Source organism: Entelurus aequoreus, linkage group LG23, assembly GCF_033978785.1.
Source record: "Entelurus aequoreus isolate RoL-2023_Sb linkage group LG23, RoL_Eaeq_v1.1, whole genome shotgun sequence".
Taxonomy (NCBI): Eukaryota; Metazoa; Chordata; class Actinopteri; order Syngnathiformes; family Syngnathidae; genus Entelurus; species Entelurus aequoreus.
In genome coordinates, this window is record NC_084753.1 from 37,115,308 (window position 1) to 37,131,229 (window position 15,922).

At 42.6% G+C, this 15,922-nt stretch overlaps 3 protein-coding genes across 5 annotated transcripts in view; 2 read left to right on the top strand and 1 right to left on the bottom strand.

The window, feature by feature from the left end:
* LOC133640585 (oocyte zinc finger protein XlCOF6-like) overlaps positions 1 to 15,922 on the bottom strand; it is a 404,169-nt gene that overhangs the window by 38,219 nt on the left and 350,028 nt on the right. The gene's annotated exons all lie outside the window — the stretch shown is intronic.
* The window catches only part of LOC133640587 (gastrula zinc finger protein XlCGF57.1-like), a 173,026-nt gene that overhangs the window by 23,763 nt on the left and 133,341 nt on the right, over positions 1 to 15,922 (top strand). The gene's annotated exons all lie outside the window — the stretch shown is intronic.
* LOC133640705 (oocyte zinc finger protein XlCOF6.1-like) lies at positions 1,785 to 10,581 on the top strand. Of its 2 annotated transcripts, none has more exons than XM_062034271.1 (2): positions 1,785 to 1,888; positions 9,180 to 10,581. In XM_062034271.1, the coding sequence occupies exon 2, from the start codon at positions 9,195 to 9,197 to the stop codon at positions 10,389 to 10,391; it is 1,197 nt and encodes a 398-aa protein (XP_061890255.1). In that variant the 5' UTR covers positions 1,785 to 1,888; positions 9,180 to 9,194; the 3' UTR covers positions 10,392 to 10,581. The 2 variants fall into 2 exon arrangements, with proteins under 2 accessions (XP_061890255.1, XP_061890254.1); XM_062034270.1 differs by having other exon boundaries at positions 1,791 to 1,888; positions 9,157 to 10,581.

Genomic DNA, 15,922 nt, shown 5'->3' on the forward strand with positions numbered 1-15,922 from the left:
GATACTGGAGACTGAATACAGACCAGGAACGCTCCAAATCCTCTTTAGCCTAATCCGATACTTCTCAATTCTTTTTTTGGCCATGCCCCCACTTGCTGACATCATTTTTGACCCCCCCAAAAAAAAGTTCGATACAAAGTTTTCCTCGAGATATTTTCCTAACTTTCATACTGGCTACATTAATTGAAACAGCGCGTTGAGGTCTTGACGAAAAAGACTTCGGGCAGTATTTAAAGACAGCTATACACAAGACCGTACCCATCATAGACATCTTATAAGGGTACGCAGCATCGAGCGCTACTGCCTACTGGCGCTGACGAGACGCGGGCCGCCATCTTGGAGTGGTGATCCGCTCCACTCAGTGCAATTCATTTGGCAGGAGCAATGAACTGTCAGCGCATTTAATTCATCTTACCTCACTGAATACCACTGATTTTCACGCGCTTTTTTGTCATACGTGTAGCTATGCTAAAGGACACATGTTTTATTATTCATTGTTTGCTTAACAGTAATAGAATATTTTTACATGCTATAAGTGACCAGACGTCCGAGATCAAAACTGGGAATATAATCCCAGAGAAGGGGGAAAAAAACGGTCAGCTATTTTTAAATTGAAGAAACAATATGATTAGGTTATATATACATGCGTATATCCTACATAAACAATGTATAAATACATTAGATATCACCCCAAAAGGGACAAGCAGTAGAAAATGGATGGATATCTTAGGGACATATAGCCTGTAGTATAACCTATAGTTCATAGCGGGGTGAACACATAGCCTAGTAGTTCAACAGTAATACCAAAAATCACCCCATTCCATGGTGTCAGGTAAGTGTGGCAGGGCCTTTTCCCATTTATCACATATTTTGTCCCACACATTTCACGAAGGTGGGCTACACAAAATTGGGTTGGAAAGCCAGACTAAATTTAGACTTGTATAATATTGTATAGCCACTGTCCATCTGATTGTCTAGTTAGCTAACATATATTAACCACCACCCCTCCCCCGGTCCTAACTTTTACCCCTGTTGGCTTTTACAATCTTTATCTTAATCATTTATTTAAACTTTATGTTATTCAAAAATGACATTTTTAAATGTAATTAATTTCATTGACAAGCAATTCTATTATGGTCCTACTCTTGTTTGCTAGCGGCTGCGATCTTTGCTCCTTCTCAACTCGGTGGTAATATTCTTTTCACAAAATACAACCAATAGTATGGTAATGTTAAATCTTACTTGTGAAAAGTAATCCCCCGATTCCTTTTTTCAACAGTCTGCTCATTTGAGCAGGAAAACGCTGAACACCATCTTTGTTTTCTACCTGTCAACTGTCAGTTTAGGCTGGCTCCTCGTCACCACTTCAAGATGGCGGCCCAATTTCTCGCGTTACAGCAGCCAATACTGCGTCTACTTATAAGATGTCTATGTGCGTATCATGACACAAACCACTTGGAAGATTCCTGCGGCAGTATAAATACGTTTTTTTCCCCCAAACAACTACTTTCAGTGTCTACTATTTATGGCAATGGAGGAGACAATGGAACGGTAAATAATTACAGTAGGTTAGAAAAGTGTGAATGACACATTAGTGTGGTACACTCAAAACTAGACCACCATTTCAGTTTTGAGAATTTATGTTAAAAACTGATGGTCATTTATTTCACCCCAAAAAATATTACAGTTTAATATTGTTGTAAGGACCTGGAGTAATTATTGCAACATTCGGTGCGAAACAAAACATTAAAACTGGGAAACGGGAGGGCGGAACCAAAGTGCCGGGCGCGCCGGACTTCTCGGGTTGAGGACACTTCCGCCTCCTCGCCGGACTGATGTCGGGAGCTGCGGTGCTTCATTCCTGTGTCAATATTGACCTTCTTTTCAGGTCGGTACACGGTGAAAATCACACAAATATTTATTTTCGTGAATAATAACGTTTTATGACATGTTTTACGACCTCTGTGTTGGATTGTAGACGTGAAAAGTCGCGTTAATAACTTTGAATTTTAACAACACGGCTGTGTTGTAAAATGGCGGCGATGATTGAGTTGACTTTAGCCCTGATCACGTGACATATATGAATGAAACTTGTTTGTATGACGGTAATAATGGGCGGGAAAGTAAATATAAACCTGTATTTAATTGCACTCAAATATCTTCAGAAAAATCCCGCAAATAAGCTGGAAACAGGCACTTCAACTTGAAACTGTGAATTTGGATACATAGTTACAGTATATGTGTATTTGAATGTGAGTGGAGAGAAATGTTAAACATACATGTGTGTTGTTTACTATTTATCTTTTATTTGACAGCCTACCATAGGATGTTTAAAGGCCTACTGAAATGACATTTTTTATTTAAACGGGGATAGCAGATCCATTCTATGTGTCATACTTGATCATTTCGCGTTATTGCCATATTTTTGCTGAAAGGATTTAGTAGAGAACATCGACGATAAAGTTCGCAACTTTTGGTCGCTGATAAAAAAAAAGCCTTGCCTGTACCGGAAGTAGCGTGACGTCACAGGTTGAAAGGCTCCTCACATTTCCCCATTGTTTACACCAGCAGCGAGAGTGATTCGGACCGAGAAAGCGACGATTACCCCATTAATTTGAGCCAGGATGAAAGATTTGTGGATGAGGAAAGTGAGAGTGAAGGATTAGAGTGCAGTGGAGGACGTATCTTTTTTCGCTCTGACCGTAACTTAGGTACAAGGGTTCATTGGATTCCACACTTTCTCCTTTTTCTATTGTGGATCACGGATTTGTATTTTAAACCACCTGGGATACTTTATCCTCTTGAAAATGAGAGTCGAGAACGCAAAATGGACATTCACAGTGACTTTTATCTCCATGACAATACATCGACAAAGCACTTTAGCTACGGAGCTAACGTGATAGCATCGTGCTTAACTGCATATAGAAACAGACAAAATAAGCCCCTGACTGGAAGGATAGACAGAAGATCAACAATACTACCAAACTCTGGACCTGTAACCACACGGTTAATGCTGTACCGCCTGGCGAAGCCTAGCAATGCTGTTGCTAACGACACCATTGAAGCTAACTTAGCTACGGGACCTCGACAGAGCTATGCTAAAAACATTAGCTCTCCACCTACGCCAGCCCTCATCTGCTCATCAACATCCGTGCTCACCTGCGTTCCAGCGATCGACGGCGCGACGAAGGACTTCACCCGATCATCGATGCGGTCGGCGGCCCAGAGACGGAGGAAGTCAAGGTGAGGACAGTAGCGCGTCTGCTATCCAACTCAAAGTCCTCCTGGTTGTGTTGCTGCAGCCAGCCGCTAATACACCGATCCCACCTACAGCTTTCTTCTTTGCAGTCTCCATTGTTCATTAAACAAATTGCAAAAGATTCACCAACACAGATGTTCAGAATACTGTGGAATTTTGCAATGAAAACAGAGCTGTTTGTATTGGGATACAATGTGTCCACATACTTCCGCTTCAACTCTTGACGTCACGCGCAAACGTCATCATCCAAAGACGTTTTCAGCTGGAAGTTTCCCGGGAAATTTAAAATTGCACTTTATAAGTTAACCCGGCCGTATTGGCATGTGTTGCAATGTTAAGATTTCATGATTGATGTATAAACTATCAGACTGCGTGGTCGCTAGTAGTGGCTTTCAGTAGGCCTTTAAACAGACATGCGAACTTGGGTAAAGCTGCAATTATTTTTGTAATTGTTAAGTTAAAGTTAAAGTACCCTGAGATGGGTAGGTCGTGAGTTCAAACCCCGGCCAAGTCATACCAAAGAGTATAAAAATGGGACCCATTACTTCCCTGCTTGGCACTCAGCATCAAGGGTTGGAATTGGGGGTTAAATCACCAAAAATGATTCCCGGGCGCGGCCACCGCTGCTGCTCACTGCTCCCCTCACCTCTCAGGTGGTGATCTAGGGTGATGGGTCAAATGCAGAGAATCATTTCGCCACACCTAGTGTGTGTGTGTGTGGAATAAAGAGCCGGATGTCGGAAGAAGAAGGAATAGCTTAATCACGGACCTGGAAGCTTTTAAAGGCCTACTGAAACCCACTACTACCGACCACGCAGTCTGATAGTTTATATATCAATGATGAAATCTTAACATTATAACACATGCCAATACGGCCGGGTTAACTTATAAAGTGACATTTTAAATTTGCCGCTAAACTTCCGGTTCGAAACGCCTCTGAGGATGACGTATGCGTGTGACGTAGCCCGGCGAACACGGGTATGCCTTCCACATTGAAGCCGATACGAAAAAGCTCTGTTTTCATTTCATAATTCCACAGTATTCTGGACATCTGTGTTCGTGAATCTGTTTCAATCATGTTCATTGCATTATGGAGAAGGAAGCCGAGCAAGCAAAGAAGAAAGTTGTCGGTGCGAAATGGACGTATTTTTCGAACGTAGTCAGCCACAACAGTACAAAGCCGGCGCTTCTTTGTTTACATTCCCGAAAGATGCAGTCAAGATGGAAGAACTCGGATAACAGAGACTCTAACCAGGAGGACTTTTGATTTGGATACACAGACGCCTGTAGAGAACTGGGACAACACAGTCTCTTACCAGGATTACTTTGATTTGGATGACAAAGACGCAGACGTGCTACTGTGAGTATGCAGCTTTGGCTTTTTTTTGCGTATGTACGTAACTTTTTTAAAATATATAAGCTTTATGAACCTTGGGTTAGGTGAACGGTCTTTTGGGCTGAGTGATTGTGTGTGTTGATCATGTGTTTGAATTGTATTGGCGTGTTCTATGGAGCTAGGAGCTAGCAGAGGAGCTAGGAGCTAGCATAACACGTACCGTACCGTACGTGCGCGTCACGTACGTAACTTTTTAAAAATATATAAGCTTTATGAACCTTGGGTTAGGTAAACGGTCTTTTGGGCTGAGTGATTGTGTGTGTTGATCAGGTGTTTGAATTGTATTGGCGTGTTCTATGGAGCTAGGAGCTAGCAGAGGAGCTAGGAGCTAGCATAACAAACACGCAGGTGTTTTTATGCAGGATTAATTTGTGGCATATTAAATATAAGCCTGGTTGTGTTGTGGCTAATAGAGTATATATATGTCTTGTGTTTATTTACTGTTGTAGTCATTCCCAGCTGAATATCAGGTCACCCCCGGCTCTCACAGCATCTTCCCTATCTGAATAGCTTCAACTCCCCACTAGTCCTTCACTTGCACTTTACTCATCCACAAATCTTTCATCCTCGCTCAAATTAATGGGGAAATTGTCGCTTTCTCGGTCCGAATCTCTCTCACTTCATGCGGCCATCATTGTAAACAATAGGGAACTTTGCGTATATGTTCAACTGACTACGTCACGCTACTTCCGGTAGGGGCAAGCCTTTTTTTTATCAGATACCAAAAGTTGCAATCTTTATCGTCGTTGTTCTATACTAAATCCTTTCAGCAAAAATATGGCAATATCGTGAAATGATCAAGTATGACACATAGAATAGATCTGCTATCCCCGTTTAAATAAAACAAATTCATTTCAGTAGGCCTTTAAAACGTATTTGATTGAATTGGCTTTGAACAAACAATTTGCCATATGCATTTATTATTACTGTTTTAATATGCGTGGTTGTATTTGCTTTTAACTTATTTGTCCTGTAAAGCAGCAGTCCCCAACCACCGGTCCGGTCCGTGACTCATTTCAAAGTCAATCAATGAAAGTTTACTTATATAGCCCGAAATCACGAGTGTCTCAAAGGGCTGCACAAGTCACAACGACATCCTCGGCTCAGATCCCACGTCAGGGCAAGAAAAAAACTCAACCCAATGGGATGACAATGAGAAACCTCGGAGGGGACCGCAGATGTTAGTTCTGTACCTGCGCCCTGATGGTAGTGAGATGATGTATTGGTGTAGTAGGAGAGTCATATCCTGGACTATTGTGTTTGCCAGTCGAATGATGGAGCTGTGGTTTAGACCTGAGATGTTGGGTGTGGGTAGGCCGGTGATTTTAGCTGCTGTGTTTGTAATGCGTGTGAGTTTGGTCCGGTTGGATACAGAAAGCATAGTGGAAAAAAACATGTGGAACAGTACAGAAGGATGGGTAGAACGATGCAGTAATAACAGGAGGTGAGGTGCAACGTATAGTCCTTTAAAGGCCTACTGAAATGAATTTTTTTTATTTAAACGGGGATAGCAGATCTATTCTATGTGTCATACTTGATCATTTCGCGATATTGCCATATTTTTGCTGAAAGGATTTAGTATAGAACAACGACGATAAAGATTGCAACTTTTGGTATCTGATAAAAAAAAGGCTTGCACCTACCGGAAGTAGCGTGACGTAGTCAGTTGAACATATACGCAAAGTTCCCTATTGTTTACAATGATGGCCGCATGAAGTGAGAGAGATTCGGACCGAGAAAGCGACAATTTCCCCATTAATTTGAGCGAGGATGAAAGATTTGTGGATGAGTAAAGTGCAAGTGAAGGACTAGTGGGGAGTTGAAGCTATTCAGATAGGGAAGATGCTGTGAGAGCCGGGGGTGACCTGATATTCAGCTGGGAATGACTACAACAGTAAATAAACACAAGACATATATATACTCTATTAGCCACAACACAACCAGGCTTATATTTAATATGCCACAAATTAATCCTGCATAAAAACACCTGCGTGTTTGTTATGCTAGCTCCTAGCTCCTCTGCTAGCTCCTAGCTCCATAGAACACGCCAATACAATTCAAACACCTGATCAACACACACAATCACTCAGCCCAAAAGACCGTTTACCTAACCCAAGGTTCATAAAGCTTATATATTTTTAAAAAGTTACGTACGTGACGCGCACATACGGTCAAGTTATCGAATGTTTAGCAGCCAAGGCTGCATACTCACGGTACCTGATATTCAGCTGGGAATGACTACAACAGTAAATAAACACAAGACATATATTTACTCTATTAGCCACAACACAACCAGGCTTATATTTAATATGCCACAAATTAATCCTGCATAATAACACCTGCGTGTTTGTTATGCTAGCTCCTAGCTCCTATGCTAGCTCCTAGCTCCATAGAACACGCCAATACAATTCAAACACCTGATCAACACACACAATCACTCAGCCCAAAAGACCGTTCACCTAACCCAAGGTTCATAAAGCTTATATATTTTTAAAAAGTTACGTACGTGACGCGCACGTACGGTACGGTACGTGTTATGCTAGCTCCTAGCTCCTCTGCTAGCTCCTAGCTCCATAGAACACGCCAATACAATTCAAACACATGATCAACACACACAATCACTCAGCCCAAAAGACCGTTCACCTAACCCAAGGTTCATAAAGCTTATATATTTTTAAAAAGTTACGTACATACGCAAAAAAAAGCCAAAGCTGCATACTCACAGTAGCACGTCTGCGTCTTTGTCATCCAAATCAAAGTAATCCTGGTAAGAGTCTGTGTTGTCCCAGTTCTCTACAGGCGTCTGTGTATCGAAGTCAAAAGTCCTCCTGGTTAGAGTCTCTGTTATCCGAGTTCTTCCATCTTGACTGCATCTTTCGGGAATGTAAACAAAGAAGCGCCGGCTGTGTACTGTTGTGGCTGACTACGTTCGAAAAATACGTCCATTTCGCACCGACAACTTTCTTCTTTGCTTGCTCGGCTTCCTTCTCCATAATGCAATGAACATGATTGAAACAGATTCACGAACACAGATGTCCAGAATACTGTGGAATTATGAAATGAAAACAGAGCTTTTTCGTATCGGCTTCAATGTGGAAGGCATACCCGTGTTCGCCGGGCTACGTCACACGCATACGTCATCCTCAGAGGCGTTTCGAACCGGAAGTTTAGCGGCAAATTTAAAATGTCACTTTATAAGTTAACCCGGCCGTATTGGCATGTGTTATAATGTTAAGATTTCATCATTGATATATAAACTATCAGACTGCGTGGTCGGTAGTAGTGGGTTTCAGTAGGCCTTTAATATGCCACAAATTAATCCTGCATAAAAACACCTGCGTGTTTGTTATGCTAGCTCCTAGCTCCTATGCTAGCTCCTAGCTCCATAGAACACGCCAATACAATTCAAACACCTGATCAACACACACAATCACTCAGCCCAAAAGACCGTTCACCTAACCCAAGGTTCATAAAGCTTATATATTTAAAAAAAGTTACGTACATACGCAAAAAAAAGTTGCGCACATACGGTCAAGCGATCAAATGTTTAGAAGCCAAAGCTGCATACTCACAGTAGCACGTCTGCGTCTTTGTCATCCAAATCAAAGTAATCCTGGTAAGAGTCTGTGTTGTCCCAGTTCTCTACAGGCGTCCGTGTATCGAAGTCAAAAGTCCTCCTGGTTAGAGTCTCTGTTATCCGAGTTCTTCCATCTTGACTGCATCTTTCGGGAATGTAAACAAAGAAGCGCCGGCTGTGTACTGTTGTGGCTGACTACGTTCGAAAAATACGTCCATTTCGCACCGACAACTTTCTTCTTTGCTTGCCCAGCTTCCTTCTCCATAATGCAATGAACATGATTGAAACAGATTCACGAACACAGATGTCCAGAATACTGTGGAATTATGAAATGAAAACAGAGCTTTTTCGTATTGGCTTCAATGTGGAAGGCATACCCGTGTTCGCCGGTCTACGTCACGCACATACGTCATCCTCAGAGGCGTTTCGAACCGGAAGTTTAGCGGCAAATTTAAAATGTCACTTTATAAGTTAACCCGGCCGTATTGGCATGTGTTATAATGTTAAGATTTCATCATTGATATATAAACTATCAGACTGCGTGGTCGGTAGTAGTGGTTTTCAGTAGGCCTTTAAGTTTACGAATGGCTGACAGTCTTTGTTGACTTCTTTTTTTGAATGTCCGCGGTGTGCTGATCAAAGGTGAGTTTATTTTCTGAGGTTGCAGTAATGCTTGTGTGTGAATGATATTGGAGCACAGTGATGCTCACAAAGTGCATTGTTAAATGTGTTTCACGATATATATTGATATGGTTTTATCGGCCCAACCTTACGGTTTGTTTTTGATTATTATATTTTCATCATTGTGAGAAGCCTTGATTGAAATCAAAATCACAATTTGATTAATTGTCCAGCCCGAGAAGATGGTTAACGATGGTCAATGGTCATGTGTTTGCTGTCTTGTGCCCTGTCACGTCTATAAAGAACATATTCTGCCTGAGAAACAGGAGTGGATCTGCAGAATGAAGCAAGAGGAGCCACAGCCCCTCCAAATTAAAGTGGAAGACAAGGCGCCACACTTTGAAAATGAAAAGGAGGACCCACTGATCCCCCATTTTAAAGAAGAAGAGGAGGAACACAGCATCAGTCAGGAGGGAGAGCATCTTGAAGGACTGGAGGAGGTTGATGTCACCAAGATGCCAGTGACTGGTGTCCCTGTGAAGAGTGAAGGTGATGAGGTCAAAGGTGAAAGTGAGGAGAAGAGAGAGGCGGAGCCTCCAAGCAGCAGCTCAACTCAACACATGACAACAGAAGCTGATGGAGACCACTGTGGAGGATCACAAGCAGACAAGCTCTTAGCTCCACTATCAGATAGTGAGGACACAACGTCACACTCTCCTGACACTGATGATGAAGACTCTAAAGATGATAAGACATGTCACACTGACAACACACGCCTGACGTGTTCTCACTGCGACAAAACCTTTAGTTACCATTGTCGTCTGAAAACACACATGAGGACACACACTGGAGAAAAGCCGTTTCCCTGCTCAGTGTGTGGTAAAGGCTTTGCACGAAAAGACGTGTTGAAGGAACACATGAGAACGCACACTGGCGAAAAACCGTTTACCTGCTCAGAATGTGGTAAAAGTTTTGTAACAAGTACGAATTTGAAAGTACACATGAGAATGCACACCAGAGAAACACCTTTTTCTTGTTCAATGTGTGGCAAAGGTTTTGTAACAAGTACAAATTTAAAAGTCCACATGAGAATGCACACCAGAGAAAACACTTTTGGCTGTTCAATCTGTGGTAAAAGTTTTCTGCAAAATCACGATTTGAAAAGACACATGAGAATGCACACTGGTGAAAAACCTTTTACCTGTTCAATCTGCGGCAAAGATTTTGTACAAAGTCAATATTTGAAAGTACATATGAGGATACACACCGGTGCAAAACCTTTTTCTTGTTCAATCTGCGCTAAGGATTTTGTACAAAGTCAATATTTGAAAGTACACATGAGAATACACACTGGCGCAAAACCTTTCACTTGTTCAATCTGTGGGAAAGGTTTTACACAAAGTCAATGTTTGAAAAAACACATAAGAGTACACACCGGAGAGAAAGTGTTGAGTTGCAGTGTGTGTGGTGAAAGATTTTCTTATAAGTACCAGTGTAAGAAACACAAGTGTGCTGGTGAGAACAGCACCAGGATTTGAAATAAACTCACATTTTTGTTAACTTTGACTTTGTAACATCAGCACATATAACATGTGTGACATCATTGTGTGTGTGTGTGTAACACAATCTTCTTAATATGATTCTACCACGTATAGAATCGATATTTTAGATGTGTGCTGTTTTCAGTCAAGTACATGCATTCATATACAACATTGTGCATTTTTAATAAAAAACCAAATAATTTGACTGAAGAGGTGAGAGTAAATGGTACAAAATATATAATAAACATGTAAGAGGTGTATAGATATTCACAATTCACTTTTATACTTATTTATAGTAGTGTTTTTATATAAGTTTTTTAAATAATGAAGTGTTAAATTTTTTTTTCCATTTCTAATTGTAAATAATTGCATGGATGAATGACATACATATGTGTTCATACCTTTGCTTTTGAGTACACATAAATCCCTCTTAGTTCATATTTACTGGTTCACATCTGAAACATCTTCTGGACCACTTCTGGAAGCATATTATTATTTACTTTATACATCATTTGAGCTGGTGAGGGTCTTGGCAACAGGGACAGCGGGCCTGGGCTACTTCCCCAGGAGCCAAGTCAGTGGGGCAAAGAGAGACACCATCTACTCCAGGAAGAGGTCAGAGCAGGGTTGGAGGAAGAGCGAGTGGGCAGGACAGTGGGACTCCGGCAGCAGGGAAAATGGACTAGGTGGGAGAGCACGGTGCAGCGCAAAGTCACCTGGTCAAACATCAGGCAGGCAGACTCCCACAGCGTCTGGTTTCTAGTGCAGGCAGTCTCCAGGCCTTCACTGGCCCTGCAAACCATGATGTGTGGGGAAAGAGCGAGACACTTTCCTGTCCTCTTTGCTGTGGTAGGGCCACCATAGAGGATCTCATCAACAGCTTCCCAAAGGTTCCCTATGGTCAATATTAAAATGAACTGCATTTTTCTAATGAAAGACACTGCTGTTTCGAAATGTCTCCAGTGGATGTCGCATGCCATGACCTGGTACTCAAAGCAGTTTCTGAGAGCATAGCCTCAGCCATCAGCACCAGCAAACACCATCGTGCTTCAGAGAAGGCAATCCTCCTTATGAAAGCTGGAGAGAGACCCCGGGCATGCCCACAGACAACAACAGGCCTCCTCCACAGAGCCCCTGATTGGCAGCTGCACGTTGACTTGGGAAAACGGTTGAGGTTCCCCTAGCACAGGGGTCGGCAACCCGCGGCTCCTTGACCACTCTGATGCGGCTCAGCTACATACATGCCGACCCCCCCGATTTTCCCAGGAGATTGATGGATGTCAGTGTCTCTCATAAATTACTCCCAGGGAAAAAATAATCCCATTTACACTCTAATTACTAAATAAAGGGCGTGCCCTAATTGCACTGCAGTAATTGTCCTCTATAGCATTTACATACAGCGTGCCAGTCCAGCCACATGTTGCATGTTGTTATTACTTGCACACACAGGAGACAGCAAAGCATACTTACTCATCAGCCACACAGCTTACACTGACGGTAGCCGTATCAAACAACTTTAACATTGTTACGTTACAAATATGCGCCACACTGTGAACCCACACCAAAAAAGAATGAAAAACACATTTCTGGAGAACATCCCACCGTAACACAACATAAACACAACACAACCATTACCCAGAATCCCATGCAGCCCTAACTCTTCCGGTCTACATTATACACCCCCGCTACCACCAAATCCCCCCACACATCAACCCCCCCCCCCCCCCCCCTTCCGTTGGTTGAGCGGAAGAGTTAGGGCTGCATGGGATTCTGGGTATTGGCACCGTCAGTGTAAGATGTGTGGCTGCTGAAATTGCATTCTACATGTGGTCGAGCAGGTACACTGTTAGGGCAGACTGTAGAGGGCGCCAAATGCAGTGTCATCACGCTCTGATATTCGGGAGTCTCCTGGGAAAAGTGAGAGGGTTGGCAAGTATGACGCTATCAAGCGCCATTAGTTCAAAACTCGCGGGCTGCACTAACATCAAATTTCCACATTAAAGTGCGTGCCGGTGCGTGTGTCGGAGACCCCTAGTTAACATAGCACAAAGCATTTAAGCTTTGTATGCAGTGTTTTTCATTTTAATAAAATTTTTGTGGCTCCCATTACTTTCTTTAATTTGTGAAACTTGCCAAAATGGCTCTTTGAGTGGTAAAGGTTGCCGACCCCTGCCCTAGCACATTGCACCAACATCTCTCCGGCCAGACGATCATCACGTCTGAGGGTTCAAAACACCTGATCAGACTGGAACTTACAGTGCCCGGGGAAGAGCGGATTGCAGAAGCCAATGAAAGGAAACGTGCTAAGTACCAGGAACTGGTAGAGTAGTGTAGGGGCAGGGTCTGGAGGACATTTTATGACCCCCATGGAAGTTGGCTGTAGAGGTTTCACAGGTCGCTCTCTCTGTGAGGTGTTTGGCCGTTTGGACGTTACAAGGTCGACCAAAAAAAGGGCCATTCAATCCACAAGTGAAGCAGCAGAGTGAAGTGAAGTGAATTATATTTATATAGCGCTTTTCTCTAGTGACTCAAAGCGCTTTACATAGTGAAACCCAATATCTAAGTTACATTTAAACCAGTGTGGGTGGCACTGGGAGCTGTTGGGTAAAGTGTCTTGCCCAAGGACACAACGGCAGTGACTAGGATGGCAGAAGCGGGAATCGAACCTGGAACCCTCAAGTTTCTGGCACGGCCACTCTACCAACCGAGTTATGCCGCTCCAAAGTTGGCTGAAAAGGCCAGATCCGTGGGCTGATCCCCCTGACTGGGTCTCCTGGGCGAGGGTGCAACATCCGAAACATCCAAAGACCTCAGGATACAACATCACTGAAGATGTGTCTTTAAAGTTAAAGAGCAGCTGTGTTGTAACAAGATCATTTACTTTTAACATGTCTGACTTTATGAATAATTTGTTGGGTCTTGATAATCAATTCTATTAATCATCTTTATTATTGTCTTTTGTAATATGAATATTGTTTTGTGATTGTTTTATATGTACGTCCCCAGACCTTAATACAATAATCAATGTATGCTTCAACAAAAGTTGTCAAGTCAAGTCAAGTCAACTTTATTTATATAGCACATTTTCAACAACTTTTTAGATTGAACCAAAGTGCTTTACAGGTTAAAAAAAAGCATGGAGCAAACAAAAAACTAAGCAAAACAAAGAACATAAACAATGAATGTGCTAAACAAGATAGTGCAAATGCAATACGGTAAAAGGGGTCGAATAAAAAGTTTAAAAATTTGCAGAATAATAATAATAAAAGTGCGACAAATTGAAAAATACAACTAAAGCGAAGGGGTGGGAGGGGGGGGGACTAGAAATGGTGGCCTAGTGGGCGGACTCAGCTCGGGTCAAAGGCCAGCGAGAAGAGGTAGGTCTTAAGGAGGGTTTTGAATACCCCCAGGCTCTGGGCTGACCTAATGTGGAGGGGAAGGCTGTTCCAGAGCTTAGGGGCGGCAACGGAAAAGGCTCTGTCCCCTCTGGTCTTTAGCCTGGATCCGGGGACCGCCAAAAGCATTTGGTCAGCTGACCTCAAGGCTCTAGACGAGGTATGGTGATGCAGCAGCTCGGTCAGGTATTGTGGGGCCAGACCATTTAGGGATTTAAAAACAATTAAAAGAAATTTAAAATCAATGCGGTGACGGACAGGGAGCCAGTGGAGTGAGGCCAGCACTGGGGTGATGTGCTCGCGTTTTTTGGTACTGGTGAGGAGACGGGCAGCCGCGTTTTGCACAAGCTGCAAACGGCGGAGTGATGCCTGATCAATGCCAGCGTACAGTGAGTTATTGTTGTCCAGTGTGATGAAGGCGTGGATAGCAGTCTCCAGGTCGCTCTGGGAGAGATAGGCCTTGGTCTTTGCTAGGGTTCTGAGATGGTAAAAGCTGGTACTAACCACTGAGCTGACCTGTTTGGTGAATTTGAAGGCACTATCAAAGATCACACCGAGATTTCTCACGGAGGACCGGATGTTTACACCCAGAGGACCAAGAGCACTGACAGACGAGACTGGAGATGTATCGCCGAAGATGATTATCTCGGTCTTGCTCTCATTAAGGTTGAGGAAGTTAGCACTCATCCATGCTTTAATGTCAGTCAGACAGTCAAGCAGTGGTTGAAGTGCGACCAAAGTTGGGTACAGTGTAGTCAATATTTGTGAGTATGTATTTTGTTCTATTGAATATTGCAGTGAAATGTTTTTAAAATTATTGTCTTTGATTTTTATGTAATTTCCATTGTAGTGTCTAAATTATAGCATGTACATTTTCTATTAGATTGGGCCTGATTTAAATATAACCCAGGTGCCAGAACTCTGGAGGGAGTTATTCCATCGGAAAGCACGTGGGCAACGTCTGATAGGAGTCACCATCTATAGAATTAGTGATGACGGGTCAGAGGTCACAACACATATTTTTTTCAGCAATGGTTCAAACAACTGGGCTTTGTCCAGACTTGCCGGTCCCAAGACTAGCACAACACAGTGGAAGTGTCTTCATGTAAATGGTGCTTAAGGAGAAATGTTCTTGGCAGAGAGGAAGAAAGAGTAACATCCAGCCCATATTCTTCTCCTGGAAGCTGCAGTTCCAGTCCTAGGCTCGTTCGAGTCCTCTTTAGTAACTCACATTCTTTATTACGTTGTTTGTGTTGTGTCTTTTGTGTGTTCATCACTTTATTGAGAGCTGGGATGTTCAATGTGGGTTTCGGTGTCCTGCCTCTTACTGACATCTTGTGGCAAGATGATGTTACTACATCTTCATAAGGTGATTTTTTTTTTTCTTTTTGAACTTCTATTTAAAGGCCTATTGAAATGAATTTTTAAAATTTAAACGGGGATAGCAGATCCATTCTATGTGTCATACTTGATCATTTCGCGATATTGCCATATTTTTGCTGAAAGGATTTAGTAGAGAACAACGACGATAAAGATGGCAACTTTTGGTATCTTATAAAAAAAAAGCCTTGCCCCTACCGGAAGTAGCGTGACGTAGGCAATTGAAAGGCTCCTCACATTTTCCTATTGTTTTCAATGCAGCTAGAGCGATTCGGACCGAGAAAGCGACGATTACCCCATTAATTTGAGCGAGCATGAAAGATTTGTGGATGAGGTACGTTAGAGTGAAGGACTAGAATGCAGTGCAAGACATATCTTTTTTCGCTCTGACCGTAACTTAGGTACAAGCTGGCTCATTGGATTCCACACTCTCTCCTTTTTCTATTGTGGATCACGGATTTGTATTTTAAACCACATCGGATACTATATCCTCTTGAAAATGAGAGTCGAGAACGCGAAATGGACATTCACAGTGACTTTTATCTCCACGACAAAACATCGACGAAACACTTTAGCTACGGAGCTAACGTGATAGCATCGTGCTTAACTGCATATAGAAACAAAATAAATAAATCCCTGACTGGAAGGATAGACAGAAGATCAACAATACTATTAAACCATGGACATGTAACTACACGGTCAATGCTTTCCAGCCTGGCGAAGGTTAACAATGCTGTTGCTAACGACGCCATT